This window comes from Conger conger, chromosome 14 (assembly GCF_963514075.1).
Source record: "Conger conger chromosome 14, fConCon1.1, whole genome shotgun sequence".
NCBI lineage: Eukaryota > Metazoa > Chordata > Actinopteri > Anguilliformes > Congridae > Conger > Conger conger.
The window spans coordinates 7002378-7022177 of NC_083773.1; the positions used below are offsets into that span (position 1 = coordinate 7002378).

At 46.6% G+C, this 19800-nt stretch overlaps 1 protein-coding gene across 27 annotated transcripts; it reads left to right on the forward strand.

Annotated features, from left to right (window-relative positions):
- Positions 1-619: 619 nt before the first annotated feature.
- On the forward strand, positions 620-19586 carry LOC133110030 (myosin-binding protein H-like). 27 transcript variants are annotated; one of them, XM_061219852.1, is made up of 18 exons: positions 620-968; positions 1353-1427; positions 1898-1978; positions 2175-2231; positions 2755-2823; positions 3053-3121; positions 5093-5149; positions 5552-5608; positions 5775-5906; positions 7143-7310; positions 10492-10580; positions 11107-11302; positions 11908-12047; positions 12624-12783; positions 13023-13159; positions 16801-16987; positions 17911-17969; positions 19273-19586. In XM_061219852.1, the coding sequence occupies exons 1-17, from the start codon at positions 719-721 to the stop codon at positions 17940-17942; spliced, it is 1956 nt and encodes a 651-aa protein (XP_061075836.1). In that variant the 5' UTR covers positions 620-718; the 3' UTR covers positions 17943-17969; positions 19273-19586. The 27 variants fall into 27 exon arrangements, with proteins under 27 accessions (XP_061075836.1, XP_061075837.1, XP_061075838.1 ...); XM_061219853.1 differs by lacking the exon at positions 5552-5608; XM_061219854.1 differs by lacking the exon at positions 5093-5149.
- Positions 19587-19800: the final 214 nt, after the last annotated feature.

Below are 19800 nucleotides of genomic sequence, written 5' to 3' on the forward strand. Positions count from 1 at the left end.
CTACTGACCGCTACAGCCAATATTCGCTTGTATCCAGTAATCCGATTGGCTCCAGGAAGTTTTAGTCAGTGTTGTGTAATATGTCAATGGCTACGGTTGAATTTGTACCTCATTTGTGCACATCACGAGTATGTTTATGGTGCACATATTTTCTGACCTTTAAAATGCAGATTCGTTATTGGCTTTTTCCTTAATTAATAAGATGTCAAACGTGTCTGTATCTAGTTTCAACTAGTGATATATGCCAGTGGTATATAGTGATATTATAGTCCACAAACATCACTATACACCACTGGCAAATTTTCTTATTTTTTTCGCCTTTACCGGGACAAGTGTGCCACGAAAGCAAGTAATTGGGTAAATTTGGTCTCCTTTTTTGCGCACTTTGCTGCTGTATGCCAAGCCATTTTATAGCCGTTGATCTCAAGTGACACACAAAACTTTTATATGTTAATATTTAAAAGGATCATTTAAATGTTCTGCCCCGCAATATGTGCGCCCCGAGTGGCACGACCTGACCCTGTGAGGAATGTGACCAAGGTGCGCCTGGAGTGACAGGGACACAGCTTTGGCGCTGCGCTGCGGCATATAAAGACAGAGGGTGGAGTCCCTTGCCTTCGAACCCAGTCGCTATATAAAGTTGACATCCCCCAGCCCCCGGGAGACACTTTAGGCTACCCCCAAAAGGCGGACTGTCACACCGGGATCTCCAGCAAACATGCCATTCAAGGCTGTCATCAAGAAGGCGCCGTCGAAGAAGCCGCTGGCGAAAAAGGCCGAGCCAGCTCCGGTGCCCGAACCCGAGCCCGCACCTGCTGAGGCTCCCCCCGCAGAAGCGGCGCCAGCCGAGGTCGCTCCGGTGGAAGCCGCTCCGGCCGCTGAGGCCGCTCCTGCGCCAGATGCTGCTCCCCCGGCAGAAAGCGCCGCTGCTCCGGCTCCACCCCCTGCCAAAGAAGCTCCGGCAGAAGGTAACCAGGAGCAGAGTATCAAGCGAGGAAGTACAAACGTTTTTTTAAAAACGGGGGAAAAAAACACGGTGCTTCAAAAAACTTTCAACTGTTAAAAACCGGATAGTTTATTACACACTAATTTATTTCAGCAGTCATCGGTGGTAAGGATTCGTCTGGGCTACTCAACTGAATTAAAATATCATGTTCTATATATAGGCGCTATTTTCTCAATCCCCAGCTAATCAAATAATTTCAAAATGGTTTTAAGGTGTGCGCTAATGCTGGGCGATTTACTCATCTCATTTTTAACATAGCCTATATTCTCTTGGATGTGTAGTACTATGCTACTTTGCCATTAACATCTAACTTTCCAAATATTTACAAATTAACATGTAACACTAGCTGAAGCCGCTGCCGCTCCGGCTGCAGAAGAGGTCGCTGCGCCTGCGCCAGCTGAACCTGAGAAACCCGCTGACGGTAAAGCTTCGAGACTGGCTCTTAACTCCACTCGCATTCCTTTGTATTTAGACTGTGCTCCTTTAACCTGTCGATTATCTTTCCTGCCTGCTCTGCCTAGCTTGATACATTTTGTAACACAATGTTCAGCGTTATTTCAACTCTCACAGAGTACATATGCTCCCTATTGAACTATGTATCTATAATTAACACTGAACATTGTATAGCCCTAGTTAAGAGTTGTCGATAGAGGTGCTATGGAAACGCCGAGTAATATCCACTTGTTTTAATTGAATCTATTTTGATCATATTCTAGGCACAGATTCGTTTTAATTCGTATATGCGGCTGTTGAGCTGTCCCGAAGGAGGGCAAACCCCATAATGTGCAATTTATCAATTTATCTAAAAGGAGAACGCGCAACTGTGTTCCGTGTGGATAGTCGAGTTTTTCCTGAGCACCCCTCGTTTATAACATAACTTTTTAACGTTAGTCCCCGAGGCTCCCTCTGTGGAAGAAGCCAGTGTCGCCCCACCAGCCGCTTCGGAGCCGGAGGCACCGGCTAAAGCAGAGGGTACTTGGCGCATGTTTATTTATAGCCTATATATATGTAGGCCCAATAGCCAAATCCTTCTTTCTTTAGCGTTACAGCTATGTGATAGATGCAATTCTATTCCATCATCTGCCAATAGCTCACGTTTCATAGGCTATAAGTAAGAAGCGTCAGAGGTGTCATTGAACTAACGATATAACGTCATCAACCGCTCCAGAGCCCGCTGAGAAGGCTGCTGCTCCCGCTGCTGTTGAAGCCGAGACGCCTGCCGAGGGTAAAACGCAATGGCCTAACAGACACGACAAGCACAGTGTCATTTAAAGTAGCCCAAATGCTTAGTTTAAGCAATTCTTTCTTGTCTGTTAATTCATTTAATGAAAATGTAGCATCCCATACAGAAAAATAATATGTGGAAATATATAGGAAATGTCTAAATCATCAAATCATATATTCAAATACATCGTGATATTTATAAATTCTACTTCAAAATTATATTCAAAATGAGCTGTTTTCGTGTTATATGCATATATCCTGCATATATTTTAAAATGTTTTTAAATACGTGTTCGTTGTAGTTCATACATATAATCACCTATATATTTAAATGGATTTTGAATTTCCCGCCATATATTTCACAATTACTTTTCTGTAAGGGATCACTACCACTAATTATGATGTTCCCACTGTTTTCACAGTAGGCTACATATAATCATTTAATCTACTTTCCGTAAGTACTGTTGGGATCAATACTGAACACCTACCATATGCTGTTCGCTAATATCTAACATTTAACGCCAGCCGCTGCTCCTTCAGAAGTAACGTTACCTGCTCCACCTGCTGCTGCCGAGGGCGAGGCGCCGGCCCAGGGTAAAGTTCCCGTAGACTAGCTTAACCAAAAACCATCAGGAAATATGCTAATGCTAAGTTCCTGTCCAACATTTTCACGATACATTTCATGTTAATGTACCGCATTGACTGATGGTAAATAGAGATCGATTTGTCCGTGTCTGCCTGTCTGTCAGTTCACGCAGAAGTGCTCGTGATGGCTGCTGCCGCGAAGCCGCAACCGTTTATAACGTTTGTAACGTTTTAACAGCCGCTGCCCCCGCTCCTGAGGAGCCCGCTGCTGCCCCAGAGGCAGCCGCCCCTGAGGCTCCCGCTGATGGTAAATCGGCTTTCCCGGGCTGTTCTGATAGCTCTCTTTTTTCCCCTTTGAGGTCAGCTTGGAGGGTAAACCTAAGATACCGATGTTGGGTACATTCTCTGAAAAAAAGGGTATTAGAAAGAGCCTATCATGGTACAAACACCTCTCCCTTGGAGTAGTACCCTGTAGACAGGGTTGTTGCTAGGCAAGGGGGGTAACACAGCCACCTTTTCCTAGGCGTGGGCCAGATGGGGGCCAAATATATTTCTGGGGACCCTCCAAATATATGTTGTCTTGGGTCTGAGAATTTGTATCTGCAGCCCTGCCTACAGGTATATACTTTGCAACACTAGCCAGCAATACATCATTTATTTGTACCCTTTCTGCCTGTAAAGGGTACTAATACCCAAATAGAACGTTATTTTGTACTTTCAGGGTACCTTTGGCACATGTCCCCGAAAGAACATAAACGTAGATTGCCTCCACTGTAGGCTACCTTTATTTCTGAGAGTGTACCATCACCGGTAGCTAACCTGCTAATTGTGAAGCAAATTCCGCTTCCCCTTCTATTGTCAGTTGACCGTGACCATTTAGGCTAGGCTAACATTTAACAGGAAGCCCTATTGGGACGAATATAACATTTAGCATTAAACATTAGCCCTGGTCTCACTGAGGCCACTTTGGTTGTGCTGGAAGCCCCAGCCCATGGTAAAACATCATTCACAGCAAGAACAACTGAGCTCATTTTTATTTTTATATTTTTATTTTAATAACTATACTGAGGGTAGATGCTGCTACCCTAACCAAGGCTATTGATTGGCTATTTAAAAAAAAAAAAATTTCATTGTAATTCCTGGAAAGTGGTTTTGCATAATATATTTGTAGCTTTAGACCTAAATTGAACTAGAAATGGAAACTGGAATTTGTCCCCACATGCTGTGTTCTCCACTATCCGTTCCACAATGCTATTCCTGCCACAGTGCTACCCGTTTCATAATGCTACCCGTGCCATAATGCTACCTGTGCCATAATGCTACCTGTGCCATAATGCTACCCATGTCTTAATGCTACCCGTGTCATAATGCTACCCGTGCCATAATGCTACCCGTGCCATAATGCTACCCGTGCCATAATGCTACCCGTGCCATAATCCTACCCGTGCCATAATGCTACCCGTGCCATAATCCTACCCGTGCCATAATGCTACCCGTGTCATAATGCTACCTGTGCCATAATCCTACCCGTGCCATAATCCTACCCGTGCCATAATCCTACCCGTGCCATAATGCTACCCGTGCCATAATCCTACCCGTGCCATAATGCTACCCGTGTCATAATCCTACCCGTGCCATAATGCTACCCGTGCCATAATGCTACCCATGTCTTAATGCTACCCGTGTCATAATGCTACCCGTGCCATAATCCTACCCGTGCCATAATCCTACCCGTGCCATAATCCTACCCGTGCCATAATGCTACCCGTGCCATAATCCTACCCGTGCCATAATGCTACCCGTGTCATAATCCTACCCGTGCCATAATGCTACCCATGCCATAATGCTACCCATGTCTTAATGCTACCCGTGTCATAATGCTGCCCGTGCCCCAATGCTACCTGTGCCACAATGCTGCCCATGCCATAATCCTACCCGTGTCATAATGCTACCCGTGCCATAATGCTACCCATGCCACAATCCTACCCGTGCCACAATGCTACCCGTGCCATAATGCTATCCGTGCTGTAATGCTACCCATGCCACAATGCTGCCTGTGCCATAATGCTACCCGTGCCATAATGGTACCCGTGCCACAATGCTACCCATTTCATAATACTACCCATGCCACAATGCTACCTGTGTCATAATGCTACCCGTGCCATAATGGTGCCTGTTCCATAATGCTACCTGTGCTACAATGCTACCCATGCCACAATGCTACCCATGCCATAATGCTACCCGTGTCGCTCTAATGCAAATTTAACATCAACTTCAGCTGCTGCCGCACCCCCAGCCGAGGAACCCAAAGCACCTACACCTCCTCCTCCAGAAGGTATAGCACCTGTCCTCAAATTCCCCGCTCGAATGGGTCTCCGTTCTCCCGAATCCTACCCGTGCCACAATGCTACTTGCGTCATAATGCTACCTGTGCCACAATGCTGCCTGTGCCATAATGCTACCCATTCCACAATGCTACCTGTGTCATAATGCTACCCGTGTCATAATGCTACCCGTGTCATAATGCTACCTGTGTCATAATGCTACCCGTGTCATAATGCTACCCGTGCCACAATGCTTCCCATGTCATAATGATACCTGTGTCATAATGATACCTGTGTCATAATGCTACCTGTGCCATAATGCTACCCGTGTCATAATGCTACCCGTGTCATAATGCTACCCGTGTCATAATGCTACCCGTGTCGCTCTAATGCAAATTTAACATCAACTTCAGCTGCTGCCGCACCCCCAGCCGAGGAACCCAAAGCCCCTACGCCGCCTCCTCCGGAAGGTATAGCACCTGTCCTCAAATTCCCCGCTCAAATGGGTCTCCCTTCTCCCGAATCTTCTCCAAGTCCGAAACTCCTCCGACAACACTTACGAGCATTGTGCCCATTACCGGAGCGCTTCGGACTACTAACTCCTGTGTGTTTTTTGTTTGTTGTTTCGTGGATCAGTGCCCACCAGCGAGCCTCTTAACGTGAGCGTGGAGGATGTCAACGACACCACGCTCACGATCAGATGGAGACCCCCAGAGAAGATCGGCTCTGGCCTGGATGGATACACCGTGGAGTACTGCAAAGACCAAAGTGAGTTTTATGTGCAGTAATGCTAGTGTGAGTCTGATGTGAGGCTCATTTTAGCGGTGGGCACAAGGCACAATATTGGACTCCAATTAGCAGTTTGACAGATTCTGCAGATACTTTGAACAATGTGGCCCTTGCTCGGTGATAAACCGCTAACGGATACAACATAATTGCATTTGTCTGTTGAGGGTCTCGGGGGAAATCAGATTATTATATGCTAAAAGGAACTTGGGCTTTACTTGCAAGACTACATTGTTACTACATACTACTAAAAGGACTTCATTGTTCTCCTTCCAGTTGAGTATTGAGTAGAGCAACGGTGCGGTTCAGCCTGGTCCCGTTGGCTTTCTTCATCTTTACATTATAGTCTCAGCTTTATTTGCAGGGCAAGGCAAATGGTTCGCACCTGTCCCCAACGTGTCATCAGCAGATTTATTCCAGAGCTACGTTCTGTCCCTATTAGGAATGGGGCGGTTTGGTCTCCCTCTGCCACGGTGTCGGTGGAGCCTGCATTTAGAACAACACGCACTGCTGGTGTCAGCAAGAGCCCACTCGCTTAATTACCGCGTATCATCTTAAATTAATGTAAATTCATTTTTGAGATTAGGTTAGCAGTTGTGCCTATCCACACTATTTCTAAAAAAAGGCTTCCGTTATACTGTAGATGACAATCGGTCTTTTGGTGCATTTATTTTAAGGCTCTGGGTAAGGTTATATGGGGTTGAATGGGGAGAGAAAGATAGCTTCCACTCTTAGGCCAGCTGGTATATGAATATATCCAATGTGTCATTGATATCCAAGGTTGATATAATTGATATTGTAATTCATGTGCAGATATGCACTACATGCAAATGGTATGTAATAGTGGACTTAATATCCTAATAATTTTTTTGCTCTTTTCAGTGGTCAAAATATTGCCTTGTTTGAGATATAGTTTATAATATATTCACTGGATCATATGATGTTCACTCCTCAGATCAGTATGAATTGAACTGTAAAACGGTTTTGTGCACTTTTATTCATTAAAACATGTTGAACCCATTCCGTTTAATCCTTTAAAAAGCCAACATTTATACAAAGAGTGGTCAACAAGAAAGTGAAAAGTGTTATGTTCCCAGGAGAAAGGATGTGTAGATAATGGATGTGATGGTGTAAAGTCACAGATGTTGGTGTGTAGATAATGGTGTAAAAAGTTATGGATGTATAAAGCCCATGCGTTAATTTTTCCTTCCTCCTTAGCGACCGACTGGATTGTTGCTAACCCTGAGCCCACACCAGCCAACCGCTTGGTGATCAAAAACCTGACCACCAGCGACCTTCTTCACGTCCGAGTAATCTCTGTCAACCCCGGCGGCCCCAGCCCCCCAGGGCTCCTAGCTGAACCCGTCATCGTGCGCGAAGTCGTGGGTGAGTGTGTGTGCTCTCAGTACTAACCAAGCACCCACCACACACACACACACACACACACACACACATATGCCCGGCCTGTGTATGGTCTGCTTCACGCAGCTGGTCCCAGCCCACCCGAGGTTCTTAACTTAACCCGTCATCCTGCGCAAAGTTGTGGGTGAGTGTGTCTGCTCTCAGCACTAACCAAGCACCCACCACACACACACACACCCGGCCTGTGTATGGTCTGCTTCATGCAGCCGTGGTGTCCCCCACTGCGAATAGGCACCAGTAAGTCCTATCAAATGTCTCTCAAAAGGTCTTGGCAAACTTTTGAGGAGCAGTTGGCTCAGGACTTGCACCAAATTTCCCGTACCAGGCGAATGAGCCGCCATGAGGCCTCATTGGTGAAGCTGAGTTTCGGACTTCCTTCCCACACTTTTTACTGAACGCCGCCATTTTCCCGTGGGCCAGGAGAATCGAAGGTGAAGGCATCAGAGGCCCACAGTCCAAGCCCTCCTGTCCGATGGACTTCCCGTCTGTGAAAGGCGATCCCGTTGGCTCCTACTGGCACATGCTTTCACGCCCGTTCGTTTATAAATATGCCAACCCCAGGCTGCGGTGTCACTCAACGCCGTTTCACTAAATCTCCAGACTAGCAGGGCTTTCTCACGAGGTTCTCCTGGGACACGTACCTGGAGGGGCTACCTTGTTCCAGACCTCGATGTGTGTTCCGTCCCCCCTCCGTCTATCATCAAATGTGGCAAGCACATTTAAGCAGCCATTCTTTTTGGCAGTTAAACTTTAAAATATATATATATGTTTGCCAAGACACAGTAGGTGGTTGGACAGCAGATTTTGTGAGGTATGGGGAAAGAAAACAGCATGACGGCAAATATATGTTGCTATGGTGATGTTACTTTCGAGTGCAATCTTGTTAACCTCTTGCCCCTTCAGAAGGCATTTGAGGTCTTTGCAGAGATAGTGTTCCTCATCTGCCTACCTGTAGATACTTGTTTAACCCTACTGGTGTCACCCAGTAGAATAAATGAAGGGGTGGGGGACAGTGGGGGAGGGGCGCACCGTTTATTAAATGTTGGCCTTATCTGCACTTTGGGCTTAGTCAGGACAACCTTGTTATTATGGGAACAAAGGCAAAATTAAACCCAGTGAGTCAACAGAACCTGAGTGGGGTCCAACGAGAGAAGTAATCAGATCAGCAATATGCAAAGTCCTGGAGGTTTCTGGAAACGTAATTGGAGACTAATTGAATGATTGTGGTTTGTGCTCTTTGGCAGAGCAGACTGACCCTGTTCTTAGGCGTGTGCCATATCTGTACCATATCTGTTGAGGCATAAAAACATAAACATAACGATGAGGTCAGGTCAACAATGACTTTCCTATCGATAAAGTGTACCCAGTGCTTTGTTTACCTAAAATCTAGATGGTATTTAGCATCGTGTCAAGCCTGGTCTTGAAAGCCTCCTGTAGTTTCTGACAAAGTGTTCTTGAATTTGTCTTGAATTGTTCATGAAGAATGAACGGAAGCCCGACAAGTCTCCTTCATGTCCCTGGAAAATAAGTGGGAAGTCCCATCCATTAAGTGGGATTAGTGAATCTGCTGATTTAAGTCTTGCCAGACCACCTGGTGCGCTCGGGGGAGAGGGAATGTGTCGGGAGGTATGGATGAAATTCGGAGGGGGGGGGGGGGGGGGGGGGGGGGGGGGTCCGGTTGCCAGCTCATGTGTCATATAAATGCTTTGAGCTTGCAGGAGATACACTGTTTATCTTGAGGCATACCGGGGGCTCCGCATTGCCATGGGCTTAGCGCTGATCAGACGGGTGTCAAATCGGGACACTGCGAACGTATTCGCGACAATGCTCGCCTCTCGCAACCATTAGGCCAAGCTTTCCCCCCCCATTTCCTACGGAAGTCTCCAGTTCTGGCCCTCTCCGTTATCCTCAGTTGAGCTCTTTGCTGTGAGCTCGACATGTGAAAGGGATAAGTCCCGTAGCTGATGACCCCATTCTCTAAATGAATGTGAATGAATGTATTTTTTGTTCTGACAGAGCGGTGGACATTCGCGATCAATCACTTTCATGGGCCGGGAGGTCGGGTTACACCAGCTTGCCCAAAGAGCGTGGGTTGTGGATGTTACCGTTAATGTTCTGGACTCCCATAAATGTTGGCACTTCACCAGGCTGTCAATCTTGATTATAATTTGATAGTAACGTTTAAACAAGGTTGTTTGGTGATCTGGTCAGTTGCTTACACTGGACGCAGTTGAGCAGGAGTTTACGGTTTCACCTGAGCGACGGAGAGCTGTGACCAAAGAGCTGCTTTAATGACTGATTAATCACTAATTAAACATAACATTGATTTTCATGTTTAATTAATTCTGCCTCATTGCTTTATGAGCTCTCTGAATGGAGACATATCAGGAGCTAGGAAAGGGAAATACAAGATTAAACCCTGAATTCAGCCATTACTACTATTTCTATAGACTGTATGTAAACGTAAAAAGAAGAAATTTGAATTCGGGCCTAAATCATCTTCATCAACAATCTTTTTATTTTATTTTTTATTTTTTGCAAGTTTTGTCTGAGAGGGTACTTCCCCCTGCAGATCCACCCTGGTTTAAAAGGCCATGTACGTGTGCATATTGACCTATCACGGCCCTCTGTGGATGGGATCTGACGGATCCCGTGGCCTGTCGGGACAGCATGGGGTTGTGTGTGTGAGGCACATCTTTAGTGGACCGTAACCCTATCTCCTCACCATGTGTTCAGAGGGGAATGGTGTGCCTTAGCCTTTTTTACGGAGACCGTAAATAAACCCGAGAGCTCTCCATTCCTAGCAGGTGAGAATTCTCACAATGAGCTCTCTTTGACAGCTTAAACCACACACTTCCATATCCCGTGGCTCTAAGATCATAACTGCAGCACAGTGGGAGTATTGTGATGGCTCTATTGAATCTATGTATTATTCAGATAATTGTATAATTTAAAAAGATTTTCCCCAAGATATAATATCCGCACAGCCCTTGAGCAAGGCCCTTAACCCTGCATTGCTCCAGGGGAGGATTGTCTCCTGCTTAGTCTAATCAACTGTACGTCGCTCTGGATAACAGCGTCTGCCAAAATGCCATTAATGTAGGCCAGTATGAGTGTGTATTTATTACTACTCTTTTCCAAACAGATCGCCCCAAAATCCATCTGCCTCGCATCCTGAGAACCAGATATGTGAAAAAGGTTGGCGAAAAGATCAACCTTGTCATCCCCTTTTCGGTAAGCACTGAGTTACACCCACAGACTTCTTCATTGTGATTGTGTGCTCTGGGTTTATTGCAGTTGACATGGGTTAGAAGCAGGTAAGAACCAATATTACATTAGGAGCATAGGGAGGCCATTTTAAGACACAGCCTTTTCTGTTCTGTTTCTAAGAAGACGAAAAAAAACTGCAGTTTTCCTTTGCGTTTAAAAAAAAACATTTAATGCAAAAGGCAAAGCAATGACCAGCTTTTATACCAATAAGCAGATTTCTATAGGAACGGTAATTGTGTTGGTTAAGCATCTATAAGGCATCTCTGAGAATCGTATTCCTGCTGATTCCATCATATTTTCAGGCTTGAGCCAGGGATATGGATATATTCAAATTTGTGGTAGATCCACAGCGAATTAAAGCTATTGTTTTGAGCGTAGGAGCTGCACTGTCATTGCCCGGCAGTGCTAACCGCTAACTAGTCCTCATACCAGTCCTCTTCCCGCTAACCCCCCACCCTCCCCCCTCCCTCCCTCCCTCCCCCCCCTCCAGGGCAAACCCAAACCGGTGGTGAGCTGGTCCAAGGACGGCCAGGCCCTGGACGCAAAGACGGTGAACATCCGCAACACCGACAAGGACAGCATCCTGTTCATCCGGCAGGCGGACAGGGTCCACTCGGGCCAGTACGAGATGTGCGTGAAGGTCGACAGCTTCGAGGACAAGGCCACCATCACACTGCAGATCGTCGGTAAGAGACGGCTGACGGTTGTGAATGGCTTTGTGAATCCTCCCTTTTACCATCAGTGCTGAAATAGCGAAATCGAATCCAATGGTCGAACTCACTTCTGTAAGGTTAAGCACCTGCCTTTTCCCCACCCATAGTGCATTGTGTGCTATTTTATCACCGGAGAAGTGAGTGATTGCTGTCTGTGATTTTGGGGTGATTGCAGTCTGTGAGTTTGGGGTGATTGCAGTCTGTGAGTTTGGGGTGATTGCAGTCTGTGAGTTTGGGGTGATTCCTGTCTGTGAGTTTGGGGTGATTGCAGACTGAGTTTGGGGTGATTGCAGTCTGTGAGTTTGGGGTGATTCCTGTCTGTGAGTTTGGGGTGATTGCAGACTGAGTTTGGGGTGATTGCAGTCTGTGAGTTTGGGGTGATTGCAGTCTGTGAGTTTGGGGTGATTGCAGTCTGTGAGTTTGGGGTGATTGCAGACTGAGTTTGGGGTGATTGCAGTCTGTGAGTTTGGGGTGATTGCAGTCTGTGAGTTTGGGGTGATTGCAGTCTGTGAGTTTGGGGAGATCGCGGTCTGTGAGTTTGCGGTAATTGCAGTCTTGTCGTTTCTGGGGTGCTCCAGAACTTCCAGGTCCCCCGACCAGCGTTAAGCTTGTGGACACCTGGGGCTTCAACGCGGCCCTGGAATGGACCCCGCCCCAGGACAGTGGCAACACAGAAATCACGGGGTACACCGTTCAGAAAGCCGACAAGAAAACCGGGGTGAGTGATGCCACTGGCTGATCCCTGATTTACATGGGAAGCGCGCCAGGTTGTTACCAAATGTATCGTTTTGCAGACTGAGCTTGAGTCCAAGTCTAAGTCTCCCACAGTTTTATAGCTGTGTAAATATTGTCCTAAGGAGATGCGGTGACAGTTTTAGACCTCTTGTGGCTCCTGTGTCTGCGAACATCATCCACGCAGGGAAAAAGAGTCCTCCGGACTTGCGTTCAAGGCGGCTAACGTTAGCTAACATATTCAAGCTATTTTCTGTTCAACACGAATGTCAGCTAACATTGACAAAAGGAAGTGCGCGGCGAACACAATTGGCTACTAATGGGGAAAACGCAGAGGGAACGAAGGTGGACAATTATTTGGCTGTATATATACTTTAATAAATGTAATATTTGTTCTTACCTTTAAATCACAGGAAAGCACCCAGGTCTCATCCATTTCTATTAAAAAGCCGTTGGTGGCAAACAAAATGGGATGTTCATTTAAAGTCATTCGACAGTATCTGCCGCAAATGTTTGCCACGTCGGACGCACGTCCGGTTAGTCACGGTGTGTTGCGTTGCAGGACTGGTTCACGGTGCTGGAGCACTATCACAGGCTCAACGGCACTGTCTCCGACCTCGTCATGGGCAACACCTACTCCTTCAGAGTCTTCTCCGAGAACAAGGTCGGCCGCAGCGAAGAGGCGGCCGTCACCAAGACAACGGCGCAGATTCAGAAAATAGGTGAGCTGTCACACTGTGTCTGTGACACTGCCCCTACTGGGGGGAGGTCGTAACACAGGAAGATTAACATATTTGAAAGGCTCTTTACAGGAACTGTACAGGAATAGTCTCTTTTTGGCTGAGACAGAATGCTGTTGGCCTCATTTTAATAATAATAATAATAATTATTATTATTATTATTATAATAATTTGTTAGGTACTGAAGTTGATGTTTAGGCTTTGACCTTTGACCCCTACAGGTGTAAAATATGAGCCTGTGGATTACAAGGAGCGTGACTTCACCGAAGCGCCCAAATTCACCACTCCCCTCAGTGACCGGGCTGCCACTGTGGGCTACTCCACCAAACTCCTGTGTGCCGTGAGAGGGTATCCAAAGGTAGGCCTCCTTATGACCCCTTACCCCAACAGCAGTGCATTGTGGTCCGGCTGAGAGGGTATCCAATGGTAGGCCTCCTTATGACCAGTCCCTCAGAAGCAGTGCATTGTGGTCCATCTGAGAGGGTATCCAGTGGTAGGCCTGCTTATGACCACTTCCCCCGACAGCAGTGCATTGTGGCCTGGCTGAGATGAGGGGCCAGTGCCACGGACGTGTTTATGTCGCTTTATGTGATCATAAATTCCTCCAGCAGATACGCGTTGGTTCTAAAAGCCCTCTGGCACGACGTTCATGTTGAGATGCATTTCAATCTGGCTGCGATGGGGGGTTCGTTTTTTTTTTTTAATGCTAGCTTGTAAACCTGCCAGAAAGGCTGCTCGTGAAGTAGGGAGTTTTTTTCTATTTTTCTGTCGCGCTGGCCCTGAGTCGGCCAACGGGAGTCGGGTTTCGGAAACAGCTGAGCCGGCGCTTTGTGATCGACAGCAGCAAGAGTGCGGGGTTGACGTCCGCTGCCGTGAACCGCTCTCCCGCGAAGCTTTTCCCTCCAGCGTCTAAACGCGTTTCACCCCGCGCGCCACGCTGCGTGCTTCGAGTGCCCACGGGTCAAACCATTCCAATGACTGCAAGTCAAACGTCTGTCGCCCCGTAGGCAGCGTGGATATTCATAGCCTATGGCGAGGTCTAACAGTGAGGTGTAAAACAAGATGCTTTTTGTTCACTGATTTGTTTGCACATTTTAATTTGTCTGTACAAATAATCAATGTTATAATGACCACGTTGAACGGAGGCGGTTGTTCATAAGACATGCAAAGTTGTACCTGGGAAAGTTTTCTTTTCTTGATGCTCCACACTATGTGTGTGTTTTAGTTTGCCATTTTAGAATTTACCTATGGCATACAAAGGGTCCTTATAAAGACTTCTTAACATGGACAGCCATCCTGACTACTTCCCTGTCACTGTCATTCAAACAAAGAGGCCCTCGATGTCCACTGCCAGTGTAAAGAGTTACAGTCGAGAGTCCGAGGTGGGATTTGAACCCTGGCCTCTGGCTTGGCCAGAGATTCCCTACACCAGGGGTGTCAAACTGAATTCCCAGGGGGCCGCAGTGTCTGCGGCCCTCCAGGACTGGAGTTTGACACCTGTGCCCTACACCAACCGCGCTACCAGTCAGCTAAAGCAGGATTCAGAGAGTTTTGTCACAGTAAGCTGTTATGAAGCCTTGGTTTTACCGCTCCTCACAGTGCTTCACTAGCGAACTAGCCACGCTACACCCACTATTACCGTACAGGACTGGGACCCGCAAGGTCGGTGGTTCTAATCCCGGTGTAGCCACTATAAGATCCGCACAGCTGTTGGGCCCTTGAGCAAGGCCCTTAACCCTGCATTGCTCCAGGGGAGGATTGTCTCCTGCTTAGAACAATCAACTGTATGTCGCTCTGGATAAGAGTGTCTCCCAAATGCCAATAATGTAATGTAATGTAAAGGTATCATGCCTTTCTTCTCCTCCTACGGGAGGCTTTCAAACACTTGAGCCCAACGGTAGGGCGTGGCTCTTTTCCACAGTCACTGTATCGTGGTGTCAGTGGATCTCTCGCCATGTACACTGCCGATATTAGCAGCCATCCCTTTCTTCATTCAACAGTGGTCTAAGCTAATGTTCGTGAAAGTCTTTCTGCCTGGCCGTATCGTCAGCATGCAGAGTGTGGAACGTGCTCATGGCCCGGTGAGTTCAGGACCGTTAGCCTGTGAGGTCGACCTCGAGCCAGGGCTCTGTGCGTTAGCAGCTGCCGCTTCCCTTTTTCGGGATAATGTTGGCCTCCGTAAACCCACACCCCGGCCCTCTGGCCACCCTCTGTCAGGGTGTCGATGCACGGCCTGGCTGCTATGGGAAGACTCCAGAGGGATCTGATGAAGGTGGGGTCTCTGCAAAGAGGCCCATTGGCCCAATGTTTTTTTGGGGGGTTTTTTTGGCATCAAGGTTTCGGAGTTCAAATGTCAACATTTTACATTTTACATTTTTGTCATTTGGCAGACGCTTTTAATCCAAAGCGACTTACAAGTCAAGACGCACAGGCGGCAAAATCTACTGTCATGTATGCCTGACTTTTGTGTGTGTGTATGTGTGTGTGTGTGTGTGAGAGAGAGAGAGAGAGCGGCCCTTTGCAGCCACCAGTGGACTGTCACTCATGGCTGAGTTGCACTGCCCCCTAGTGGGAGAGATATTATTTGCGCTCATGGAAAATGCATTGAGTTACATGTGCTGACTAATGTGCCTTGACATGATAGGCAAGTTGTTTTTCTATTTTTTCTTTATTTTTATATCGATAGTGGTAGAGCTGGCCTACACTTGTGATCCCACAACTTTAAATAGTACCTTGTGTGTTTGTTCACATGAATACATCATTATTATTTCACAATTAGGGGCGACATGGCTCAGGCAGTAAGAGCAGTCGTCTGGCAGTTGGAGGGTTGCCGGTTCGATCCCCCCCCCAGGCTGTGTCGAAGTGTCCCTGAGCAAGACACCTAACCACTAAATGCTCCTGACTAGCTGGTTGGTGCCTTGCATGGCAGCCAATCGCCGTTGGTGTGTGAGTATGTGTATGAATGGGTGAATAAGAAGCATTAGTTGTACAGCGCTTTGGATAAAGGCGCTATATGAATGCCAACCATTTACAATTATGTAAAGGTTATGTAGGTATACACTGTACAGTAAACCTGACCCATGCATGTGTACAGGGTTTAACTTGTGTGAGTAACACCGATGTTGCGGCACGTCTCTCTGGATCAGAGTGTGCACTAAGTGACTGCAATGTGATGCCGTGTAAATTCAGCCAAAGAAAACACGGAGTGCTAAGCGCCCATGGAAATGAAACGGAGCAGAGCCAGTGACTCCGAGCAGGATCTGCACTGATTCTGGCCTGAAGTCAGCCGTAGCCAGCACAGATCCAGCCCAGGGACACTTTCTGTCTGGGAAGTTTGTGTTTATACATTTTTCGCCTGAGGTAATTGCATCCAGTCACTTTCCTGAGTTACATAAACTCATCAGACTTCTACCTTCTACTTTAAGCTGGTCATAAGCTGGTCTAGCTGGGTATCAGCTGGCCAACCAGCTAGTGCTTGGAGCTTGTCTGGTCAAGCAGCTACCAGCTGTATCAAAACATAGCTTGAGCTGGTCAAACCATGTCAAGCTGGAAGCTGGTCAGGACTGGTCAAGCAGCTACCAGCTGTATCAAAACATAGCTTGAGCTGGTCAAACCATGTCAAGCTGGAAGCTGGTCAGGACAGGTCAAGCAGCTACCAGCTGTATCAAAACATAGCTTGAGCTGGTCAAACCATGTCAAGCTGGAAGCTGCTCAGGACTGGTCAAGCAGCTTCCAGCTGTATCAAAACATAGCTTGAGCTGGTCAAACCATGTCAAGCTGGAAGCTGGTCAGGACTGGTCAAGCAGCTACCAGCTGTATCAAAACATAGCTTGAGCTGGTCAAACCATGTCAAGCTGGAAGCTAGTCAGGACTGGTCAAGCAGCTACCAGCTGTTTCAACAACCTAGCTTGAGCTGGGGGGTTTTTTTCAGCAGGGTATATTGCCGCTTGATTTCGGCGACCAACGTTTTGACGGGTTCCTCTGTCGTTCCTCCTCCAGCCCAAAGTTGAGTGGATGAAGAACTCCATGATCATCGGCGAGGACCCCAAGTTCAGGATGATCAACCATCAGGGAATCTGCACCCTGGAGATCCGCAAGCCGTCCAGCTTCGACGGCGGGGTCTACACCTGCCGGGCGAAGAACCTCCTCGGGGAGGCGGCCGTGGCCTGCAAGCTGGAGGTCAAACGTGAGTCTGCGGCCGGAGGGGCAGTAGAACACCGCAACTGCCCCAGTACATGGGGCGGCCGCGAGGTAACGCGTTGGGATGCGGGCTATACTCCCGGCCTGCGATGAGGAAGTCATTGGGAATCATTCAGTTCATCATTCAGTACAATCGGTACAGTGCTGTGCAGAAGTCTTATTTTTTTGTGTGTGTTAGTATAAAATAACACATTTGATTTATTTCCAAATATTCATTTTCCAAAAGATTTTATTTTACAGAGACATTTTTGTATTTAATGTAAAAAGGTAACATATTACTGTAAGCAATTTACTACCTTTTACATAAAAACTTGATCAAGGCTGTCTGAGAGCAGAAGCAAGGAGCCAACCAAAGTCTGCAGAAGAACTGTTGCAAGTTCTCCAACATGCTCGGAACAACCTCCCTGCTGATTGTCTTAGCCAACACTGTCCTGCAGTTCTATATCTCAGAGAAGTGATGCTGAAGGGTGGTCACAAAAAATATCGATTTGATTAAGCTTTTAACTATTCTGCCTAATTACTAAAATGTAATGTAAAATGTATAGTACGTTTATTTAGGACCTTTCATTTAATTATTTTTGAAAGAATCTTATCTGTACAGAATGTTATACAGGTGCCTAAGACTTTTGCACAGTACTGTATGTGTTAAAACATTGTCACAAGGCTGCTGTGTTGTGGTTTGAGGGTGTTTGTTGCCGCAGTTCCTCTCTTGACCGTTAGGAGTCCAAAATGAGCTATCGTACCTTTAACTTGGCTGGATTCGGTGAACATCTAGCTGGTATATCTGTAGATTAAAAAAAGAAAAGTTGAAGTAGCGTGCATTCCATCTTCCCTGTTTTATGTGTTAAATATGTCTGACTTGGTGCGATACTGTACGTCCTTTTAAGCTCAGCCATTTTTCTCCTGCAGAGGTCATAAACCCTGCCGCTGAAAAGAAGTAAAACACCCCCGCAGCTGAGCAAGTCCAGGTGAGTGACGATATTTACACCAGGTGCATGTGCCCTCTCATCTCCAGTATTTCTGGGATGTCGATCAGTAAGGTAATGTCACAGATCAGCCAGAATTGACTGTGGATGTCCCTCGGCTTTGTAATGACAACGGCTTTTGTACGCCTCCTTGGCTACAGGTCCAGGTAGCAGGCAAAAACCCCAGTTTGTAGCCAAAAGAGAAAACAGTTCTGCAAAGATCACCCCCGCCCCGACCACGCCCCCACCCCCCTGGAAGAAAGCCGTGTTGACACACAGGGATTACATTTCACCGTGTCAAACGGTAACACAAATAGCAACAGGTCTGTTAGCCTGGACTTTGCCAGGACTTGTGTTTGTGTAGTGTGCATGCAAGCAGCCAGGTTTATTTGTCTGACGTCCTTAAAGGGAAAAAAAAAAAACGGGGGTGGGGGGGTGGGGGGCTACCATCTTTGTGTGTATTTCTGGATCAGAAACGCCACCTGTTCCTTGGGTTTCATGGTCAGGCTGGGGTGGGGGGGGGTCAGGGGTCAGGTGGACAAAAAGGTTGCATCTCTGTTTGATTCTCTATTTGGGTCGGTGTGTAACAGCACACCTGTTTCCCTGCCGTTCCTACCTTACATGGTGGAGCGTTGGTTTTGGGAGGACCGTGGGGGCCTCCCCGATACAAAGTCGGGCGACGGCCCGTAAATTCTGCCCCGTCAAGCCACTTCCTCACATTACCCTGGGTCAGCAGCCTGCCTCTGTCCAGGACACGGACGGTCATTTCCAGAATATTCTTTTCCGTAGGCCGACGTTAGAGCCAATGAGTATGCCAAGGACCTCTCCACCTCCCTAAAGCCCAGATGACACTGTCACCGGCAATATTCCTTTCATAAATGAGATATAAAACATTTTTTTTATTTGAAAATCATTGACGTTTCGGCTATATGTCTTCATGCCGAAACATGTCGGTGATTTACAAACAGAAGTGGAAGATTCTCATTTTTCACTCTTGATCCTTTTGGGTGTGCTACTTTGTCATACGTGATACATATCTCCCAGTATATGTGATTGTGAATGAAATTGTGAACACCAAATGCTTAAGTTTAATTGTTTAGTTTGCATCATGTGATAGCAATGGAAATCCCCTGTTCTTAATTATATCCTGTGCGGAATGAAATTCCCTGTTCTCGATGAAATTCTCTGTTCTTAATGAAATTCCCTGTTCTTAGTAAAATCCCCTGTTCTTAGTGCTATTCCCTGTTTGAAATTCTGTTCTTAATGAAATTCCCTGTTCTTAATGAAATTCCCTGTTCTCCCACAGGATGTCCAGGTGTGTAGTTTTTGGAAGGATGAGAAGAGTCGTGTACATAAAGAAGATGACCTTGCAAGATTTAACGTTCCCATGAATTTGCTGCATTCATCAAGCTACCTTACTGTCTCTTTGCTTTAGTGAGAGCATTGTAGATTTAAAAAAAATGTGGATATTTGACATAAATTAGTAAGATGTAGCAGCGGTTTATGTAGTAGAACTTTTATTTCTGTTGTTTCCTGTCCTCTGCAGCACGTGTGATGTAATATCTTTATGGAAGATGTCCTTGAACATATATATTGCAATAATATATGGTTTAAATCCCAGCTCAATTTGAATGTTTTTTTTCTTCTTTATACTCCGTCCTCAGTTGCTCAACCTTGATGCGGAACGTACTGTGCTTCTTCGACAACGCGTTTAGACCATGAGTACAATGGCAAAGGGACAGTAGCGGTGAAAACAACGTTGCACTCTTTTGGAGTTTGTCGTCATTTTCACGACTCAAACTTTTCAACACTAGATTAGATTAAGGTTCACGCC

Excerpts from the sequence above, each read along its gene's own strand:
- LOC133110030 (XM_061219852.1), top strand. The coding sequence starts at position 719 with ATGCCATTCAAGGCTGTCATCAAGAAGGCGCCGTCGAAGAAGCCGCTG. Across the intron at positions 969-1,352 it reads CAAAGAAGCTCCGGCAGAAG|CTGAAGCCGCTGCCGCTCCG; the intron begins GTAACCAGGAGC and ends ATGTAACACTAG. Across the intron at positions 2,232-2,754 it reads AGCCGAGACGCCTGCCGAGG|CCGCTGCTCCTTCAGAAGTA; the intron begins GTAAAACGCAAT and ends ATTTAACGCCAG.